General features: G+C 25.7%; 1 protein-coding gene across 1 annotated transcript in view; it reads left to right on the top strand.

Moving 5' to 3' along the window:
* Positions 1-20,143, top strand: part of LOC132932476 (dopamine D2-like receptor) — a 250,315-nt gene extending 230,172 nt beyond the window's left edge. The window contains exon 8 of the mRNA XM_060998864.1: positions 16,666-20,143. Within this exon, the coding sequence (XP_060854847.1) occupies positions 16,666-16,880 (215 nt within the window). The 3' untranslated portion in view covers positions 16,881-20,143. The remainder of the gene's footprint in view (positions 1-16,665) is intronic.
* The last annotated feature ends 1,909 nt before the right edge of the window (positions 20,144-22,052 follow it).

Consider the following 22,052-nt stretch of genomic DNA (forward strand, 5'->3'; position numbering starts at 1 on the left):
CATTTTACAGATTCCGAGCTAAATATGTTTTTATTAAAAAATTTAAAAATTTAAAAAAATGTTATGCGTAGTATAAAAAGTATAATGTTTACTTTATTCAATTCTTTGGTGCAAACAATGTTATAAGCTTCTTTGAATGTTTGAAAAAACGATAGGACCCTAAACCTAAACAATCAAATCATAAGTAGCCAATTTGATGACCTAATAATATTCTTCTAAAATTGTTTTAAATTAAATAATATTGTATTCCATATCATTAAGTGTACATGTTGTCAACGCAAAAAGAGAAAACCATAATATTAAAAAAATAGTTTATCAATTTCCTAATTAGGTATTAATATTAATTTATTATGTATATTATGTAACTACTAGTACGTAGTAAGACATTTGAAAATTTTTTTTTGAAAATTCTATATTACAATATGCGCATTTAGTTGTGTTATAATTCATAATAGCACTATAGTCTAGTCTTTGATTAATGTAAAATATTTTTAATAAAAGCAAATATATCTACATAATATCAATAATTTTGAGTAGAAAACCAATAAATAGTATGAAAACCGTATAAACAACGGACAAAGTGAGAGATGAAATATTCAAATATAAATATAAGTATAGAAAAATAAAACCCATTAAATGTAACAATAAATCATAATGAAGATTAACTGTTTTTACTAAACATGACGTATATAATATTATGTATATAACAATATTGTTCGAGAATTCTTGACCGTTTATTATTGTGTTATTATTAAGCGCGGGTTCAAGTGGAAACACGTGGTGGTGGCATGGCAGTCGAGGAGAGACAACGCGACAAGGTGTACCTCTTTTACATGAAAGTGATTTATATGCGTGAGACGTGTGCTGTCCGACGCAAGGCGTTAGTGTGAGCGGTGTGGGTGACAGATAAAGAGAGGGTGAGTAAGTGAGTGAGTGATGGACAGAAAGACAAACAGACGGACTGAGAGAGACGAAAAATAGTTCGCCAATGATGGTATAATGTTATCATCGTTGACTATGGATTTTGTATAACCTCTGCAAACAACGTCAACGGTAATTGTGTCGTGTAAATCGATGCAACTTTGTTTGTGCTATAATAATTATTATTATATGAATTCCAGCTAAAATGTACGTACGCGATGATTATCGTTATTACGAAAATATCGTCTATCTCGAGAATATTCTTTATAGTTAATAAATGTATAATAATCATTAACGATTTACATGCCCAGTACTATAAACTATTGATAATAAATAATAATTATAATATGTAAATTTATATTAATTATTTTATATAATGATGCTTACGATTAACACATTCCTGCCTATACGTGTATATTTAAGTTGTAGACATTTCTAATTATCAAAGTGTACAATTATATATATTATTATTATTTAGTTAAAAATTTAGTTTTGATAAAAAAACCGATATTTTCATAGTAAATTTTTTTTTTGAAACTCATAAAATATTGTACTTTATTTTATTTTAAACATTTTTTGAAATATGATTTAGTAATAAGTAATCAAAAAAAAATCTTATAAATCGCGTGCATTTAATAAAGTTTAATTAATGATAAGTAAAACTATATTTATTGATTCTAAGAAATTCACTTAGAACATTAAACTCAAATTCGAGTATAATTTGTATCTTCAATCACAATCGTAGATGTTTGGATAGGATGTTATTCATAATTTATACTAGATACACAGAAATTGTTATTTTATTTAAATCAAATTCAAATTCGATTTTTAAAAAATACTGTTACGCAAATTAAATTCATTTTTTAATATTTTATAATAGCAAAACAGGCAGAGATTTAAGTACAATTTTTAGTATGCACATTTAAATGCATATATAATAATTTGATACGATAATTTTATAAACATATAATACATAAAAACTTATAAAATGACAAAATACTAAATAATATTAACAATAATACATATATTTATTTACAAATACAAATCACAATTCTACACTTGAGTTTATTAAAATTTAAATACAATTATATATTTTATCAAATTAAATTTGTAAACTAAAAATCACTATAAGAGTATTTAGACATTTTAGACGTCAATTACTTGATATTATAGGAACAAAAAAAATAATAAGATAATTAAGTTCAGAAGTTCGTTTCACAATGAATAAATTATAATTTTAAATTAACCTACCAAACACTGAATTATCCATTTATGCTTATTTTACCTACCCATATATGTTTACACAAGTCTCATGCCTTGGGTTTAGAGACCAAATAAACAATAAATATTATATAGGTATGCTTTATAAGATATTATACATCTTTGACGTCAGCGCATAACATACGTAATATATCATACTCAGTTTTTTTTTCTTCTGATTTTTTATCCAATCCTTCTAAAAACTAAAACTGTATTATTATGTAAATACCAAACATATGAGTGTTGTCCACTGCATAATCTGAAAACGGTTATACTTCCCAGTATCGATTGAATCGTGGTTTTCTATAAATTCCATTCAGCCAGTTCATGTGGTATTTTATAATATTATATATCCCGTATACGTCCAGTTCTATTATATGGTGCACAGTGGTTGAATTCGGAAAAAAAATAGAAAGGAGATGCAAAAGTATAAAAATGTGTATACTTGAATATTCAAATTTTTCATTGATTAGAATATAATTAGAAGGGGTAGGGTACGTTTAAATAGTATTTAAAAGAAGAGGGACTCCGTTCCCTATTTTCCCATTCAATTAAAATACTGATTATATAATTTAATTAATAATAATCGCAGTATAATAACTCCGGTAAAAACTCCATAGTCGAGATTCGAAACCGTCAATAAGTGACTGACAACACAGTTTTAGAAATAATGACAACAAATATACTCTCTGTGGAAATACATTATTACATAATAATATTACCACCGTAAGACGTATATAAAACGCCCACTATTTATTAGTAAGACGTTTAACTAATATATTATAAACATTCGTAACAGCTATTATACGACATGTAATACGAGTTCAAAACTATGCACATAATGCTCTACGATAGGAGCACGCCCCTGTTAGTTGTTCTCCTCCTACTACTTACTAGCATGTATACAATATACATATATACATTATGCATATAAGAATATTCACCATGTATGTTTATTATTTACAATAAATTCGTTATTTAATAGTACCTAATGAATTTATTCAATTTTTTTTTGCTTTTGGGATTCTATGGAAAGTATATATTCCTACCGATTTAAAGAAAATATTTACAACATATTTTTTTAACGATTTTTAATGATATTATTAGTATTTATTCGTATTATCTTGTCATCTGTGATGCGATAAAACTTCTTTTAAATTTTGATAAGAGAGATGAATGTATTGTAAACTAAAATAATACAAAAATATTCAAGGTAGATTATAATAGAAAATTAAATTAAGTTTCAAAAAAAAAAATCACTATGGAAACATTTCAGCAACACCAGATACCAATTTAAAACAAAATTCAAAAACCGACCCTAGATACTTTAAATTTTCACTAAACATATTTTATACCAGCATATTCTAGCCAATGGTATAATTTAAAAAAATAATAATTAGACCAGTTTTAAGCTATAGTTATACTATGGATAAATATTTTAAATTTTCGATTTTTTTTTAAGTTTTGTTTTCCATAAAATTTACTTCATTTTTTACTCGACTTAAAAAAAGAGGTTATCATATGAATTGTTCTAACAATCTAAAAACTAAAAAAAAACTATTCACAAAGTTCTATAGTAAGTACAATATAATAACACTTATAATGAAAATTACATTATAATCGATATTTTTAGCAAAAATTAGTTAACATATCGCAGCACTACTATTGAAATATTAGATTGCCAAAAACAATATAAATAAACTATGAAATATCATGAAAAATAGAAGTCGATTCATTATTCTCGCTTAAAATAGTTTTTTATGTACAATGGTGATATATTATTGTACTAGAGTTTGACTTAATATCCATTACTGTAACGTATTCAATAACGAAGTATAGACAAAAGGTAGGTATCACTTACCTACTATAATACAGTGGAGTGACTAAGTTTTTTCAAATAAAAATAATTTTTTTAAAGTAAATAATTTTAAATTGTATAAAAGATAAACTGGTCAGTATAAAAAAAATATATTTTTTAAATGTTTAAAAATATGGTGTACTTGAAAATTCTACAAATCAGAATTTTAATAAATTAAAAATTAAAAAATATTGTTGAATCACCCTGTATATAATATATATATATATATACCTATATACAAATTGACTTACGTTTAGTTATATACGGTATATAGGATCTTGACGACAATGGGAAATAAACGGAAAGGTGTGTGTGTATATATATATAATATAAGAGCGTCGGCTGCCGGCGGCGGACGTACGAACAGGCGAATCCCTTTACATCCCACCTACAAAACTTACACCGTGGCGATGACGACCACCACCGGCAATATCTTCTCTGGCTATACATATATATATATATAATATACAGTATACACGCTATACTACTAATACTATATATTATTATTTACTTCTCTGCCCGTCGCTTTCCCACAGGGCCCATTGAAAAACGCGCTTTAGCCTGAAAACTCTTTTCTCGAAATCGACTCAAAAGCCCCCGGTCCCCCGTTATATGCACACCCCCGTCTAGTCGCCGTTGTTTTCGCCGCGGTTCTATTCAATCAATCGCTGGTTCTCTTAACTTCTACACGACGACGGCCACGACGAGAATATACCACCTCGCTGCAACGTGCAAGGTATTTTTCTTTCAGTCGTTTTTTCTTTCCTCCTTTCTTCTGACTGCTTCCGATTCATCCGCCGCCCTCGTAGTCGTCGCGTCGACATCGTTGCGACGAGAGGTTTCGATAAAAAGTTTCTAGGCGGTTATTCATTTTTCTTATTATCATTAAATGCCTCATCGCCGCGTGGCTTTTGACGTAGTCTTCAAATCAGAGATTTATTATTAATCCCACTTTTTCTTTTATTTCTATCTATACCCCTCCCCCCTACTCATGCTCTATCATCTGCTTGTTAGTATTGTTATATTATTTATTTTGATTTAACCGTTTTCATGTAGCATCGATTAAAACGAGTAATAGCTGTCATAAATTCCTTCTGAAATAAGAGTTTTCTAGATGGAAAATGCATTATAGAAGCAGCCCATTATAATTATATTATCTGCAACACCGTAGTCGCGTCATACACCGAAATCGTACATTATTATTGTCTATTAAAAAACAAATCATGTTCATAAACGGCAGAGTTGGGCATCATTCGAATACAATTTTATTTAAATGATTATTTAGATAATATTTTATTCCAATAATTGTATACCATATTATTCGACTAATTTTCAAACATAAATATTCGAATAATTTTCAGTAATTTTATCTTAACTAACATATAATTGGCATTTTGGTACTTAAAATATTTACGTATTAAAAAACAATAGTTAGCATTGTATTTTAACTCAACGATTGTAATTTGTAAATTTTCTTTTATTTGATAAAAATAGGAAAATACTATAAAAGAAGAAACTAGAGAGAAAGAATTCTAATATATTTGTATTTTGTATTAGCATTATGTTTTAAAATCATTCAATTACATTTTGACTCGAATAATTATAAAAACAAAATCATTCGAATAATTTATCTAAATAAAATTTTGCCCAACTCTGATCAACGGCAACGTGAATTCGTTTTGCGTAAATAATTTTTAACGAAAAAAATAATAATAAAATAATAATATTTTACAAAAATACCAAAATGTTAACTACAGCATACAGCTACACCACATGTTGAGTGGTTTTAAATTGGCACATCATCTTTATTCTTTATTAGTGAACCTAAAACGTTTATTTCTATGATACAGCTAGTTATTCAAAACGTGATCTCCGATTATGCTCAATTTTCAATGACGTTTTAACACTATAATCAAGTTGGAATGATAATTCATTACCGCTCACATATATTGAAAGCATAAAAGCAATTAACACGATTTGATTTAAATATACAGTTGTATTTTAGATGTTGATGTTTATACTGTCTACTTAATAATTAAACACAATTATTTTTCATTATTTTTTTTTTTTTTGAATTCCTGTAATAAGTACTATTTTTTAAACACTATAGGTATTATATATGTATTATATGTATTTGGAAAAAATTACCTATTGGCTATTATTGCCTGTGTCATTAGTATAAATATCTCAAACTGTGTGATAATAGTAATAATCATGTAATATGTAAAATTAAAATTAAATGTATTGAGCATAAAAAAAAAATGATAATATTAATTGTTTCTTAATTGCCTGTAACTTTCTTAACAAAAATTATTTCACTTTTGTTTAATTTATCATATCATTATGAGTAGGTATACACATTGAGTTTTTACACAAAATTATTTCTAATTTGCAACTTAATAACTGCTTATATTCCGACATAACTTTCATATAATAATATGTACCTAAACTCCTTTGTGGAAGAAGGAATATTTAACAAATGGTACCAAAATGTTTTAGTTTTACGATTAAAACTTTTAAACTTCATTACAAAATTACTCTCATTTTACTTACACTTTTGTCTTTGTTCACAACAATATCAATGAACAGTTATTTTATTAAGTGTATAAAATACTATACGTGCATAATATATATGTATATACGTACGTGTATTGCTTAATATTATGAAATACTCTTTTATAATATTTCCAATACATAATTTCAATACATTAATCGTTCTGTATATATATATATCGATTTACATTTTTTAATTTATATACAAATAATGTAGCTATTTTATAATATTTCAAACTATAAAATGTATTACAATATTCCTTCAATACTACACTAGTAATAATTGTTCGTAGATACACAATTAGAATATTTTTTTCTCTCGGCTTCAGTATAATCTTCTTAAAACGTGATCATATAATTGAAATTATAAAGTTTTGTACGTTAGCACTATTTAGTTATTCTATAGTTCTATACAATTATATTATTTTCTGATAAGCTTATGTTTGGCATCGCAGACATACATTATAACACAAATTGGTATAATTGCTTCTATTATTATCAAACGAACATTAAGTTTATTAATGAGTTGAGAATTTAAAGCTTTACTATACGTGACTCAATTTTGTTCCAAACACACCGAAGGAAGTGAGTTTACTTATTTGATTTAAGATATTCCACAATTATAAGTTTCATGAGTAAAACAGATACTCAGAAAGTGAATTTATACTTGTGGTGAAGTGCCAATATAATATAATATTGGTAGTAGAGAGATTTTGCTCCAAGTCACATATTTCAATATCATAAGTTTAAAAAGTAAATTTTCAAATCAACGAATGATATTTGAAGTTAGTTCAAATGAGAAGATTATATTTAATTAGTTTTTAATATTTTTAGTACCTATAGAAAAAAATTAAATTAAATTAAACAATTATGATTTTACTAAAAAAAAAAAAAATGTATTTTGCATTAGTTTTAATGAAATGAGAAATTAAGAAATCGTAAGATTTTAAATTAATTTATAGTTAATAAAAAAAGAAAAAAATTAAACAACCTTACTTATAGGTTTTCTTATCAACAAAAATAATGAATTATATATTAAAAAAAAAAAAATTAACTATTGATTATTAGATAATCTATATTCATCACAACATTCACAATATTTTGAAATAGGCATTTTATGCGATTCTCGGTATTCAATGTATTTCAAATAATATCTTCTTTATTAAATTGTGAACATTCCAGAAATTATATACGTATTATAGGTAAATACCAATAAAAATATTTTTTCTTCTATCTAAATAAGATTTTTGCTTATAAAATATAACTTGAGTATTTAATTTCAAATATATAAATAAACTAATTGTATTTAAAAAATTTGTAGAATTAGATAATATTAATTTCAATAACATATTGAAGAAAAATAGATAGTTTACCTTGCCTATGGCTAACTATACCTTAAATATTGTTATTTATGAGATCATTAATAAAATGCATGCATTGGTAAAATCAGTTTTTAACTCTCTTATAATAATTTAGTTCCAAATATTTGAATAGAATCATTCATTATACTAAAACATATTACCTATTATATAATGAGAATTATTTATCTAAATGTTAATCGGGAGTTTTTATTTATTTTTTTCTATAAACTGTTATTAAAATAAAATAAAATAACATATTTTAATCTTAGATTCTAATTAAATTATTAAAAATAATTGTATTAATCTTAAAATATTACGATTTATATGACATCCAAAAATAATAATACTATGAATTGTATAACTAGAATATAAATATACATTTAAACAAAATGCATACAATTATACATATTTTATTATAGTAATTATCGTAAACATTAATTATAACAGTATTTTTCGCAAATGAAAATTAAAGTAGGTGTAATAGAATTGATGTATGTAAACTTAGTTAATATAAATACGCAAATTAAAAATAAGAGTAGAGGAAACTTAACAAAATTAAAATAATAGCTATCAGAAACTTACAGATAATAGTTTAAAAACATTAAATTAAACAACCCTTCACAGTTTAGGCGATAAAATTAACTGTAAATTAAAAAACTTATGAGCTCAATAAAACGTAAGAGCCAATAAAAATGTATAAGCAAATGTCAATTACCTATTTTAAAAAAAATATATAACTATACAAAGGGTAGTCAAACTGCGGCTCGCGTCTTATCGTAAGATTCAAAACATTTTTACAGAAAATATATATATATATAGTAATATAACCTTTTTTTCGTTTCGGCTCTTCCATATTTATTAATATATTGGGTGGCACGCGAGTCTCTTCTTGCCAGCGACCCCTGAAATATACTAACTATAACAATTTATTATATTATTATACATTTTTTGAAAATATACGTTTGTACTTAATACATGATTGCTAAACGGTTTAAATGTATTAAAAAAATATGACGACATAAATCTACACAATTATATTTCATGCGTTTATAATATGGAATATTTATTTTAAGAGTCAGCAGAGCTGAGATAATAGAAAAAAAAATAACGTTACAATCGAAAATGCGATAAAAACTATTTTTTCCAATAACAATAGGGACTGACGTCATTCGTATTTTATAACTAAATTATTATTTAATACGATGAGACGTAAAATTATTTCTGTTCAGTGTGTGTATAACAATGACTTCTACACAATGTATGTAATACTTAAAATACTTAGTTACCTGTCATTAATGTTTCAAATGCTTGAAAATATAAATATAACCACTAGACAGTGAACATCGTATATTATTGTATTGTTCGATCGATATTATTTTATTTGAAAATGGACGTGCACTGCTTAAAAAAATAAATAAATAGCCATTTGTAAATTAAAATCGTTTTCTAATAATTCATTTATTCTTAAAACGGAATTAATATTATTTATTATCGTACCGATGTACGTTGTACAATCGAAACTAAAAAAGTACAAAACAAAGATTATACGTTCATTATTACTACCTATAAGAATATAGGTATGATATTAATATCATCGAGTATATTATATTATAAAATATAAATCTACATAACATTCCGGTCTGTTATCAACAATAATAATAATAATAGTAGTAGTAGTAATTATTATTATTATTATTATTATTATATTAACGAACGGTTATAATACGAAGTAGGCACATAAAACATACACACATTATATATTATAATGTAATACCGGTATAGGTAATTTTATTATAGTTCTACGAATATAATTCGTTAATTTCCGATTTACCTAGTATTGAACAAAACTGCATGGGTACTACAGACCGCTCGTGAACACACATATATTTTAGCCGATAAACATCAGACAACATCAGTTGTAATCGCACAGTCGCGCGCGGCCAGAGGAACGGACGATAATATATTATGCGGTAGTCAGTAATCATCATCATAATATTATTATTATTATTATTATAATTTAGTCTAAAATACAAACGATGCGTTTGATTTTATGAATTACGATTTACGGGTATACCGTAAACGCGCAATACACAAAATTAAATAAAGTTATAAGCATATTATTATGATGTTAAAATAACGTCGTGATAATAATATTATTATGCCTAATAATGCGTCATCGTGTGTGTGTGTGTGTGTGTGTGTAGATTATGAAGCAATAATAATAACGGTGATATTAATATATACGGTGGGTAGGTATAGTTCGAGTCGTAACGGGTGACGTGTTTAATGAGCTTTATGGGCTATCAAAAGAAAACTTTGGTCTCGAACTCGTCGGGGCTAAAATACGGTGGCGGGACGTCGCCGCCGCCGCCGCCGCTGCCGTCGCGACAACTGTTTCATGCTTGAAATATCGTGTACATTTTCCTGTAATTAATTCAAACACGTTGTCGGATGCCCGTGGCACCTGCTCTAAACGACATCGCATTACGTTGTTATATATATATATATATATACATTATATCATATATTATACGCCGCCGGGATCGCCCGTAATATAATCATAACGATATGTACGTATATATATATATATACGAGCTGTTTCGGCAGTTCGGTGCGAATATTTTAAACTATTATATTTAAATTAAAAAAAAAAAAACGCATAAAAAACGTTTTGGGGAAACTTTCCAAAAATCGACCATATACAGTCGCCCATCGTACGCACTCGGGCGCTCTCGTCGGGACTGCCGTCGTGACCGAAATCTCCTGCAATTATTACGATGTGTGATGAATAATATAATCAACCTTAAACACGTAGCGTTTAATAGTATAGTAATAATCGTTATTATAATATTAATACTATGATAGGTTACGACCATTGTGTTATACGCTGTGACGTGTGTTTTTCACGTTCTGTTCATTGCGTGCGACTATTATCGCGTTTGTGTGCGTGAAAAGGTGCCGCGACGAACGCGGATTGACAAATATTTTATTAACAAATCGTCCTATACACAATATTATTATGATTTCATATTGTTTTACGAGTATGTATTTTCTATTTCTAATATATATATATGTATTTTTACTCGTATAGTGTACCGCGAACATCGTATCACATACGAAGATGAGAGTTGGCCAATTCAAACAATTCCCAAGCTCCTCGATACAATTCTACGCTTAGCGTGTATTTTATTATTATAAAGCGCACGCAATATTGGAATTAATCGTTATTATTTGTTTTACTATTTTTACATTTTATTTTGATCTGGACTGTTTTTAAAGTCAACAATTTTTGCTCCGTTCCAGCAACCACCATCTCGTTCCGGAAATAAAAATATTTCATTCCGGGTACTCAATAAAAAATAAAAAGTCAAACTCGTGTTTGATTTGTAGTTGTTATACAAATATTACGTTTCAATGTTACGTTTGATCATTATTAATAATTGTCATTAATTATATGTTGTTTAATAAATTGCTTTTTATTATACGCCACAATTCCGTTATTGCTATGAATAGGCTCCTAAAATTTATGATCAGAGATATTTGTATACAAATATTTAAAGCGTTGATGGCATAATATTATGACACGTGTCCTGGTTAAGTAAGCTTGCTTAAATATCAGCTAAAAAAAAAAAAAGGTGACTTATAATTTTACTGTAAGTCCGATTCATTTATCAAAATCTGATGCAATAGAAGGATAGATTTTATTTTATTTACTATTTCGAAAGATATGATAGATATGTATGTTCTTACAATATTCTCAACAATACAATATATTTAGTTTATTATTTTACGAAGTATTGCAAGATTTCTGGGTTTTAAAATGATGTTTTTTATTTTTCTTCGATCATAACAGTCTGCAAGTTATACGACGTATGGCATTCACGTATAGTCACGGACAGTCATTTGACTGATAGGTTTATAACGATATTTGCTTAGATAAATAATTATGTATATTGGGCGTCAGAATAAATTTATTTCTCTTTTTTCTACCCACACGAAAATTGTATTATAGTGCACGTACAGCATCGTTCAAGCTACACTATGCGCATAAGTGATGATATATAATATTATAATGTACGGGAATGAGCCTCCTATCGGAAGTGCACATGCGAGGTACACTGAAGTGTTACGAAATAGACGTGTGTGACAGCAGACACTAATGGTTACCGACGAGATTGCGATAACGAACTTAAGATTTCCGCGATGATGACACTACAATTAAATCGACTCCTTTGAGCAACACATCATTTCATTATTATAGGGCGTTCGCGACCCGTCACGGCGTGTTGTTTAGTGATATAATATTGTATATTATTATTAGTAGTATTATGATGGCATGCATGACCACCATAGAACATTCGAACGGAATAATAATTAAAAATAAAATATGGAATTCAACCACCATCGTCGGTTATGTATAGCGGACGAAATTAATTTCGGATTTTTGTTTTGCCGTCTCAGTGCAGGCGTATACTACAGCAGACTGTAAAGTTCACCTGTATGTTATTATACGATATTAAAGTGTAATAAAAAAATATATATATATATATAATATACCTATTATAAAACATAATATGGTTACCGGCAAGCACTATATTATTATTATACAGCATCTATTACTGGACGCAGGATTTTAATTATAAAACGCCCGGAAACTTTGGTTTCCGGCTCGCGTATAATACACCTATGCGCGTTTTTAATACGGCCACATTTTTAATTTATTGGTAAACATATTATACACGCTGTTGCGGAATCTGTATACGTATATAACATTATAATATATTTTACCTATGCCGCTTTTGTCGAGGACCATTTTTCCCCTGCTCATTGTTTACACGAATACTGTATTATTTAATTACATTCGTGGGCATACAACGTTTGAATTATCATATAATTATGTTAAGAGAATCGTACTATGTAATAAAATATATTTATACATAACTATATGTATGTATTGTAAAAAAATAATATCAGACAAGTCAATTATAATATATATATATACTATCCATTGAGAGTAAACAAAATTTAAAAAAATATATATATATAACGGTTAAATTGTCAAAAATTCAATAAAGTAGATATAAATGTATTTTAATAACATTATTTTCTCTCCCTTAATATAAGTTTAATACAGATTGCACTTTTAAGAGATAATTGTTTTGTTGTTCCTTGGATGTTTTTATTGTTTTAACAGTAAGTTAAAGCTTGACTCGTAGTCGTTTATTCTTTTATCATATACCATAGGTTGTAGATTAAAACAATTAAAAAAAATCCGTCTACTTTTTATTTTTTAAGTAATTATTATGACGTAATGACATACGTGTTTTAAAACAGTATTACAATTTACTTATTATTTAGGTACTTTATTAATACTTTAGTTTTTATAACATTTATTATTTTTGAAACGCCAATGAAACGAATGCACCCCATTCGGTATTATATTAAAAAGTGATCATTATAGAATATAGACACACTGTAAAATATCATACCTACTATTGAGTTGTGGATCATTTAATATTTTAATATTTTCAAGTTTAGATTTGTCTACCATTTAAAGTGTATCTTGTCTTGATATCATCTTATTTTTTCAAATTAATACTTACATATTTTCTATAAGTTGATAAGTAGATAATTTTTTTGAATTTTTTTTTTATGAAAAATCAAAATTTAAACGAGTACTTTTTAAGATATTAAAATGTTTATAGTATTAATGAAGTCCTTAACAATAGTTTTACAAAAATATAAAATATATCTAACATTAGATCTAGTTTTTCACAAATTATAAAGTGATGATGGATCAATATTAATAAATTTCTATAATTTTTAAATCAATATTTTCACATTGTTATATCATAAGCTAGTCAACATTTATCAATAATAGGTCCTATTCTTAGTATGCAAAATTGAATAACTCAAAAAATTTTTGTTTAAAATCCTATTTAGATTCATCAACATTTTCAAAAAATTATCTTTCTTACAATTTATAGAAATAAAAAAATTATGTTTCTTATTTGAAAAAAAATAAGTGCCATATTGCTATAGAACACCCATTTTAATCTAAGTATTTGAGAATATTGTCCATACTAATTTAAAAAATCAGTGATTAGTTCTTCTGAGTGAGGATTCTTCTTGATCGTTCTATAAGTATACTGATATACACAATATATTATATATATACGCGCAAACCACTAACGCTTCATCGCCAGTGAAAACCACAACGATATAACTGTTGTCGTTATTATTATATTCGTTGTATTGTGTTATCAGTGGTTTTCGTTTAATATAATATAATTTATATTATTTCACTATAATAATAGTATACTGTCCATTACACAGCCGTCACAAGGATGAGTCGTATGCACGCATTTTCACGAGATGGTATGATCGCCCACGGGTATAATAATACCTTTGCAAATTTTCCGTGGTGTCAAATAACCCAAACACATTACAGAGTATAATCCACAACCCACCTGCGATCGAACTTTTATCGTCTTTAATACAATAATCGTCTGAAACTTTTAAGCTGTTGAGTTGTGACAAGCTGGTTCTAAGTCTTAACCGAAATGTTGCTATAATTAATGTGAATGTACATATGAATAGTCAAACAAGTCTGAGTATAATATATATTATTTTGATGATTCTTATTTTGGTTTAAAATTGTTTTATAAAAGTTAAGTAAATGCTGGAAATTATAAAATGAGCAAAATTGTCTAATTTCAGATTTGTATAGTATATGTATAGTATTTTATAAGTATATCATATCATATAAGTGATAAAAAGATCAATAAGGTACTGCAAATTAAATACAACCCATAAACGACCTCTAAACTGCATGATTAGATATATTGGAAATTCACTTATAAAAACAAGAAAATCAAAATTAATAAACCTACCTACAATATACATAGAATAAACATGGTTCACTATTAAAAAAAAAAAAATAGTTTTTTATAACACAACAGTAATTTTTAATTAAATAAAGTAGTTCGATTATTTTGTTCTGTTTTTGTATTATTATTTTTTTTCTTAGCGAGGAGAATTTTCTTCGCAATTACAAAATGAATAAAATCCTTTGAAATTCTCTAGATAATAATCTTACCTTTAAATTTAATAAATATTGTTCGACTTCAATTTTTAAAATAAAAGAGTAAAATTGATTATTGTGAACATAAAATGTACTATGTTTTATATTTGTAAGACGGAAACAACACAATACACGCAGACATGGCGTTGTCTTAAAGGATAAAAAGCATGAACATGTTTGTTGTTTAATGATAGGTATATGTAAGAACATAGCAACATATCATTTGCATAAGAAATTTGTAGGCATGCACACTATATTTTTATAGTTTTGTTTTCATATTTTTTTAATTTCGTATAAATAATAAACATGTTTTATAACTATTATTATAACTTATAACTAATGATAATAACATATACCCGATTATTGTATCATAGTATTGTATTATTATTTATTATTTATTATTTATATGTCGAATTGTTTATTTACTACATTTTTTATTTGTTATATTTTTATAACTTATGCCTTATGTATTTACATGATATATAATACTCACACTTAAAATCCAAACAAACATCATATTTAACTCTTTAAAATCACTTTGGGATTTTAAAATTTAAAACATAAAATTAACTATTCAACAATAATGTTCTCAATGAAAATGGACAAACAATTTCATTATAATATTTTAATTTTTTTTATTACCAAAAATACGGTAGAAACTAAATTCCGCCAAGGAGGTTGTAAATCATACAAAATAGTATAATGTTCTTATTTATTGGAAATACGAGTTAACAAAAAATCGATGCCCTTAATAGTTTTATAAATGAAGTTATGACCTTCTTCGTTGATGACGTAAAATGTATGATATTATAAATAATACAACAATAATGATATTTTATAATACATTTTCAAATTATTTCTGTGCCGGCAACTTAAACATCGATAAAAAATAAACCTTTTAATTAACTACTATAGTATTATTCATTTGTATATTAGTTCAGCAGTTGTTCTAAAATTATTATTATATCCTATGGCATATTTTATTTATAATTTCAAGCAAAGTTAATATTTACTGTACTTGTTTTAAGAGAAACTTATTCATCATACAATAGTAACTATAATTAACTGTTAATAATTACTATGATTACGTATAGTAAAGTTCAGATAAAGGATAGGTGCATGAATATTATTAAGTACTACAGGTTTTTTCTTTTGGCGTATCACTGACTTTAGTTCTCTTGATCAAAGTGTATAAAAAAATGCACGGGTTCGCTTGGATGCCCATTCGAGTTATTTCGTCACAAATACAAATCGGTCGTATAAAAGAGTTAGTGGTAAGAATTACTCAAATTCTAAGTTCCATACAAAAAAATATACTATAACGTTAACTTCAAGCCATTGCAATGTCTGGAAATCTGCATCTGAACACAAATATTTTATTATATATATATAAAATAAATGCTATAACCTCTTTCATATATTTATTTGTAAAGAATTATTCGTAAACGCATTCGTACACATTTTGTAATATTTAAGTTATTTTACTTACAAAAACAAATAAAAATTCACCGCGTGCTTCAACTCGGAAAACGATTTTAAAACATTTTTAGTTCAACTTGAGATGAACATCACACACAATAATAATAATAATAATAATAATAATATTATTATACCGTTTCGTGTTTCAGGCGTATTTCTGTTCTGTTGGGTGCCGTTCTTCACGTGCAACATACTGGACGCGATCTGCCACAAACTGGATAAGGAGTGTTCGCCCGGCGTCCGGATGTTCATACTGACCACATGGCTGGGCTACATGAACAGCTTCGTCAATCCCGTGATCTACACGATATTTAATCCGGAGTTCCGGAAGGCGTTCAAAAAGCTTATGCGGATAGGCACTTGACCCGTAGCCGACGGCACCGGCAAGAGTTTCGCCACGAACGCCTGCGGCAAGTGACGCGAACGAGGGCCGCAGCTGTCGTTTGTAGTTACATATTATTATGAAGTGTTCACTCGCAGTCACTTCCTGTACATTTATAGTTATTATAACGTATCATTAATATTGTATTATTATTATTAAATTATTATTGTCGTAATATTATTATAACCAAGACTATATTGGTATAACTATTATAGGGATGAAGAGTAAAAATCGACAATAATATAATATATACGTGAAAAAAAGGAGAAACGAGCAAATATAAATTTAAAATATTTCAATAACAGGTATAAATGATTTTATTCTATTATGGAAGCAATGGGCATTGGCGAAAAACTGATACACGGATATTATGTAGGTGCCTATAAAGCATCTGCTACAGTGTCTTAATAATAAGTTTATATAATATTATGTGCGTTTTCAACTTGACTATTGCAATTTAAAACAGATTTGTATAATAGTAAATAAGTTGAAGTATTAGTATTTGCTAGTTTTAATAAAATTACCAAAATATTAACTACCATTAATTTCTCATAGTACATAACCGTAAACCAGAATCGTCGTTATTGAGCGCAAGTCACTAACAGACACGAACTTTTGCCTTATACAAGACCCACATATTATTGATATTTCATTTATCTCAATATTTTAATATTATGAACGTTAACGATAATAATAAAATATACCTAACGAACCAGGAATCTCACGTGTTATTAAGCCCATAAAGACTACGACGATCACGTTATTTATTCTAGTAATACATATTATAATTATTATATCATACCTAGTTAACAACTTTATCATTAGTTTTCGACTATTATCTCATTTTACTTTTACTTATTGTTTAAAAACTCTATTTTTAGTTTTTATAATGAAATTGTCAAATAAAAATATACGTTTCCACAAGTGATTAAAGACTTGTAAACCTATTATCGTGCACATTCATGACTGAATATCCATTAAAATGATATACGTTTAAACATAGGTGGTAAAAGAAATTTAAATGATTAACCCCACGATTATCAAAACGCTGTTTAGGTTTGTTAAAGTCGTATTAATATAATATAACTATTATCATTATGCCATAAGTTTTAAATTTTTATAAGTAGTCAAATTTCAATAAAAGCTAATCTCTAATTTTTTTTTGTAAGTACATATTCTATACAAGTATTTGTTTTTCATAAAGTTATATTTTTTTTTAATTTAGTTTTAGGTAATAGACTTCAGTTAACTAATTTATGATGAATTTATTGTATCTATATGAAAACGTAATTCGTAAGATTTTACTTACAAAATTAAGAATACTTGATATTTGATATTTTAAAGAAAAATCATATAATATATTATGTCTTTGACATGTATATATTATAAATACACATAACTCATTAGAGCAATTCTAAAAAAAAATTAATCTGAAAGCCATATAATTTTTCAATTATTTCTATTTCAAAACGTTAAAATACTATTCTCAAGTCTAGACATATTTTAAAAGTTTAATTAAAAAAATAATTATTCTACTTGCTAAGGTGTATTCCAAGAAAATAATAAACACATAACTTACTTTTAAATACAATTATTTTTAATTTGTATAAAACTAGAAAAGTGAGAATTGTTTATATACTTAAACTAAATTATAACGGTATAAAAACTACAACACAAATGAGAAGATATTTAAAAATACGTTGATAGTTTACTTAAATAAAATCAGATTAAAGGTTTTTTTTTCATATTGTTCACGCTCATTTATAATTATTCTATTTTTAATTTTCTCTACAAATATGCCAATAATAAATTAAGTGCCATATTTTTTCAGCACACTGAAAACATTTTTAATGTTATTAATTTACCTTTAAATGATTTTCTTGATTTCAATAATTATAAAATAATTGAGAAATACAATTTAAAAATAAAACAAAATATTATCTTAAACAATTTTAATTTAATATGCATTAAATATGTAATCATATTTATCTCATAAGTAGGACTCAAATTTTAACGTTCTGAACAATTTGAGAAAAGCCCTAAAAATACAGTTATGAATTTAAACCTCAATAACACCCCAAAGAACGCATTTAAAAATTATTTTTAGTTTTATTTTTACTGTGCAATTTAACTATTATGTTTTATATAAACAATGAGTTGACCCATATAAATTAAAAGAAAAATGTTTGACTCGTATTATTGTCATATTATGATTCAATATGAATAAAGAATTTAAAAATTTATCTTTTATCGTAAAAATAAATGAAAAAATCAACAACAAAGTTAAAGCATTTCTTAAAAACATTAAAAATTACATTAAAAAAATCTTTGTTGGAAAATATATAATTAATTACATTTATAACTTGGAAATCATTGTGTCAGAAATTCCATAAAAATACACAAATGCATTTGAAAATCAAATCATACTCATAAGTTCTAAGTAATTTTCAATATTCATATATTATAAGAATAATTTGTATTCGTTTTTTAAAATAAATTTGAATGTATTATCTATCATATTTTGTGTTCTAAGTATTTCTAAGTTAGTATTGCGAATTCTGACTGTTAAATCAATTTATTTAGATATAATATGATATATAAGATATTAATAATCATGCATGTAATTTTAATACTCTCAAATCAACTAGTAATCATATTTTGCTCGAAAAATAATGTTCATGAAATGCGTATTTATATTGACCTTTTTCTTTTACTTAATTCTCGTTGTTTTTACTTTAGTTTTTAGTCGAATCTTTTTGGTAAAACACACCGTATTCGAACAACCAAACTTTGTTTTGTGACATAAATATTATACATAATTATGGGTGCGTGTATATATTTTGCATACGTGTTTAGACTATCCAATTAATATTTTATCAGAATAATGTAATATGATTTTAGATTACTGGTAATTTTTGCTCAAAGAATAGATAACAAAGTTTATCTTTGAATATAATTATACATTATGTTGAAGCAAAATATTGCTGGATTTAGTGAAATAATAACACCAGGTTATAATTTAATGTTTTAATAATATAATATTGACCGCAATTATCAAAATTTAAATCATTTAATCCGAAATTATTTCTAATAATATCTATTTACGAATAAATATCTATAAAAATTAATATATATGAAATCCAGCTTTATACTCCTAAATAAAAAAAGTTACACATTACAAATGTATGTTAACATAATAATAATAATAATAATAATAACAATTGTTATAATATTATTATGCCTCATAGACACTGTTGCTATACTATAAATCTGTTTTGATTAATATTGTTTGTTATTCCTAGATAGGTACTTGATTTTAATTTTAACATGAAACTGTTAAAAACTAATTATATTGTAAATTATATAATTTACACTGCTTTTTACATATTTTCGTAAATTTAAAAAAATATAATTGAACATAATATCCTAAAATGTGTTAATTCTTTATTAACATTGTACCTCGAGCGATAATAAGAAAAATCTACTTTTATTGTACTCAAATTATAATATTACTTTCTTTAAAATTATTAATTTTTTTTAAAACTTATGAATAATTTGATAATTATAAAACTCTTTTTATTTTTTTTTTTTTTTATTATTCATAAACTATAATAACCATAAATTATTTTAATAAATTTATTGATTTACAAATGAAAGTATATTTACAAAGTTAAAACCCATTTAATTTGATCATTTGGTTTTGTTGCTGATCGTAAATTTAAATTATTATTGATTAAACAAAAAAGATAGCAAAAAGAAAAAATTGTATTTTATTGAAACTTCGAAGGAATAAATTAAGTAAAATGTTCATTAATTAATTAGAAATAATATTCATTAATTAAGATTTTAATTTTTGTCAATAAGTTTGTATAACTAAGAAATTCATTGATGAATATTTTTAAAACTCTGTTGTTATTGTAATTTATTATATCTTTTAACTTCATTGATTTATTGTATCGTGTATATATTACCTATAAATATGTATTATGTTGAAACGTTGAAAAAAACTATCGTTTTTTATCATATAATATAGTCCATTGTCGATTAATTATATCACGGAATATTGTATAACATTAAAATAATAAGAACTGTTATAATGCGCAATACTCCCATTATTATTATTAATGTTTTTTTTTTTTGTAATTATATGAGTTTTAAAGTAAAATATATTATTATATTATAATAATTTGTTATTATTATATTTTTTTTTTATTATTATTATTGTTAAAGATTATATCAAAATACATACATATTAATTATTAATTATAATTTCCAATCTAGTCTATACAAAATAATTTACGAAATATATATTACATACATTTATATTTATTTATTTATATTATATTATTATTATAATATGTGAGTTAGACGCGTTACCTTTAAAGTTACGATTTTGATGTAAATATTTGAATTGTAAAATTACTATAAACGAACAAATAATACTGTATAATAAAAATATTGACAATTATTGAAAAATCGTAGTGGACATTTATTGATATATTTTTATTTGGAATTTAGTTAAATTTCAACCAACTCACTACCAAAATAATTGTTGAAAATAAAATCATATGTATAAAAGTGTGCGTAAGCTACGAAATTATAAATTTCGAAATTTAAATCAACATGAGAAATGGTAAAATGAAAATCAAACGTGCACATCATTTATAGACATATAGAACGCAATATTATTTAATTTAATTTAACCGAATAGTGTCGTTGAAAAATGTGTTATGTTGAAACTATTATATTTTGTACAACATAAAAATATACATATTTCAAAAATCAAATAATATATAGGCACTTTTATTTTAATGTGTAAACAAGGTGATTCACCAAGCACATCTACGAGCATACTTTGAATTTGAATTAGGTATTTAAGAATTTAAAAAAAAAAAAAAATCCATTAAACAATTTACATCAAAAATGATAGGGGTTCAATTTGAAAAACTGAAGTTTGATTCGTCACAAGACAGTAAGAAGCACAAATCACAAAAATTTGAAAATGTCCGGGGAGTTAGTCTGCTTGGTGATTCACCATATTATTATATGCTGCGCATAGTAGAAGATTTTCAGAACTGAGAACATAGGGGAAAAGGTCGAGTTATCAAATATTTAATACGTTCTATGCGTTATTCGATACACAATATATACGCC

Source organism: Rhopalosiphum padi, chromosome 1 (assembly GCF_020882245.1).
Source record: "Rhopalosiphum padi isolate XX-2018 chromosome 1, ASM2088224v1, whole genome shotgun sequence".
NCBI lineage: Eukaryota > Metazoa > Arthropoda > Insecta > Hemiptera > Aphididae > Rhopalosiphum > Rhopalosiphum padi.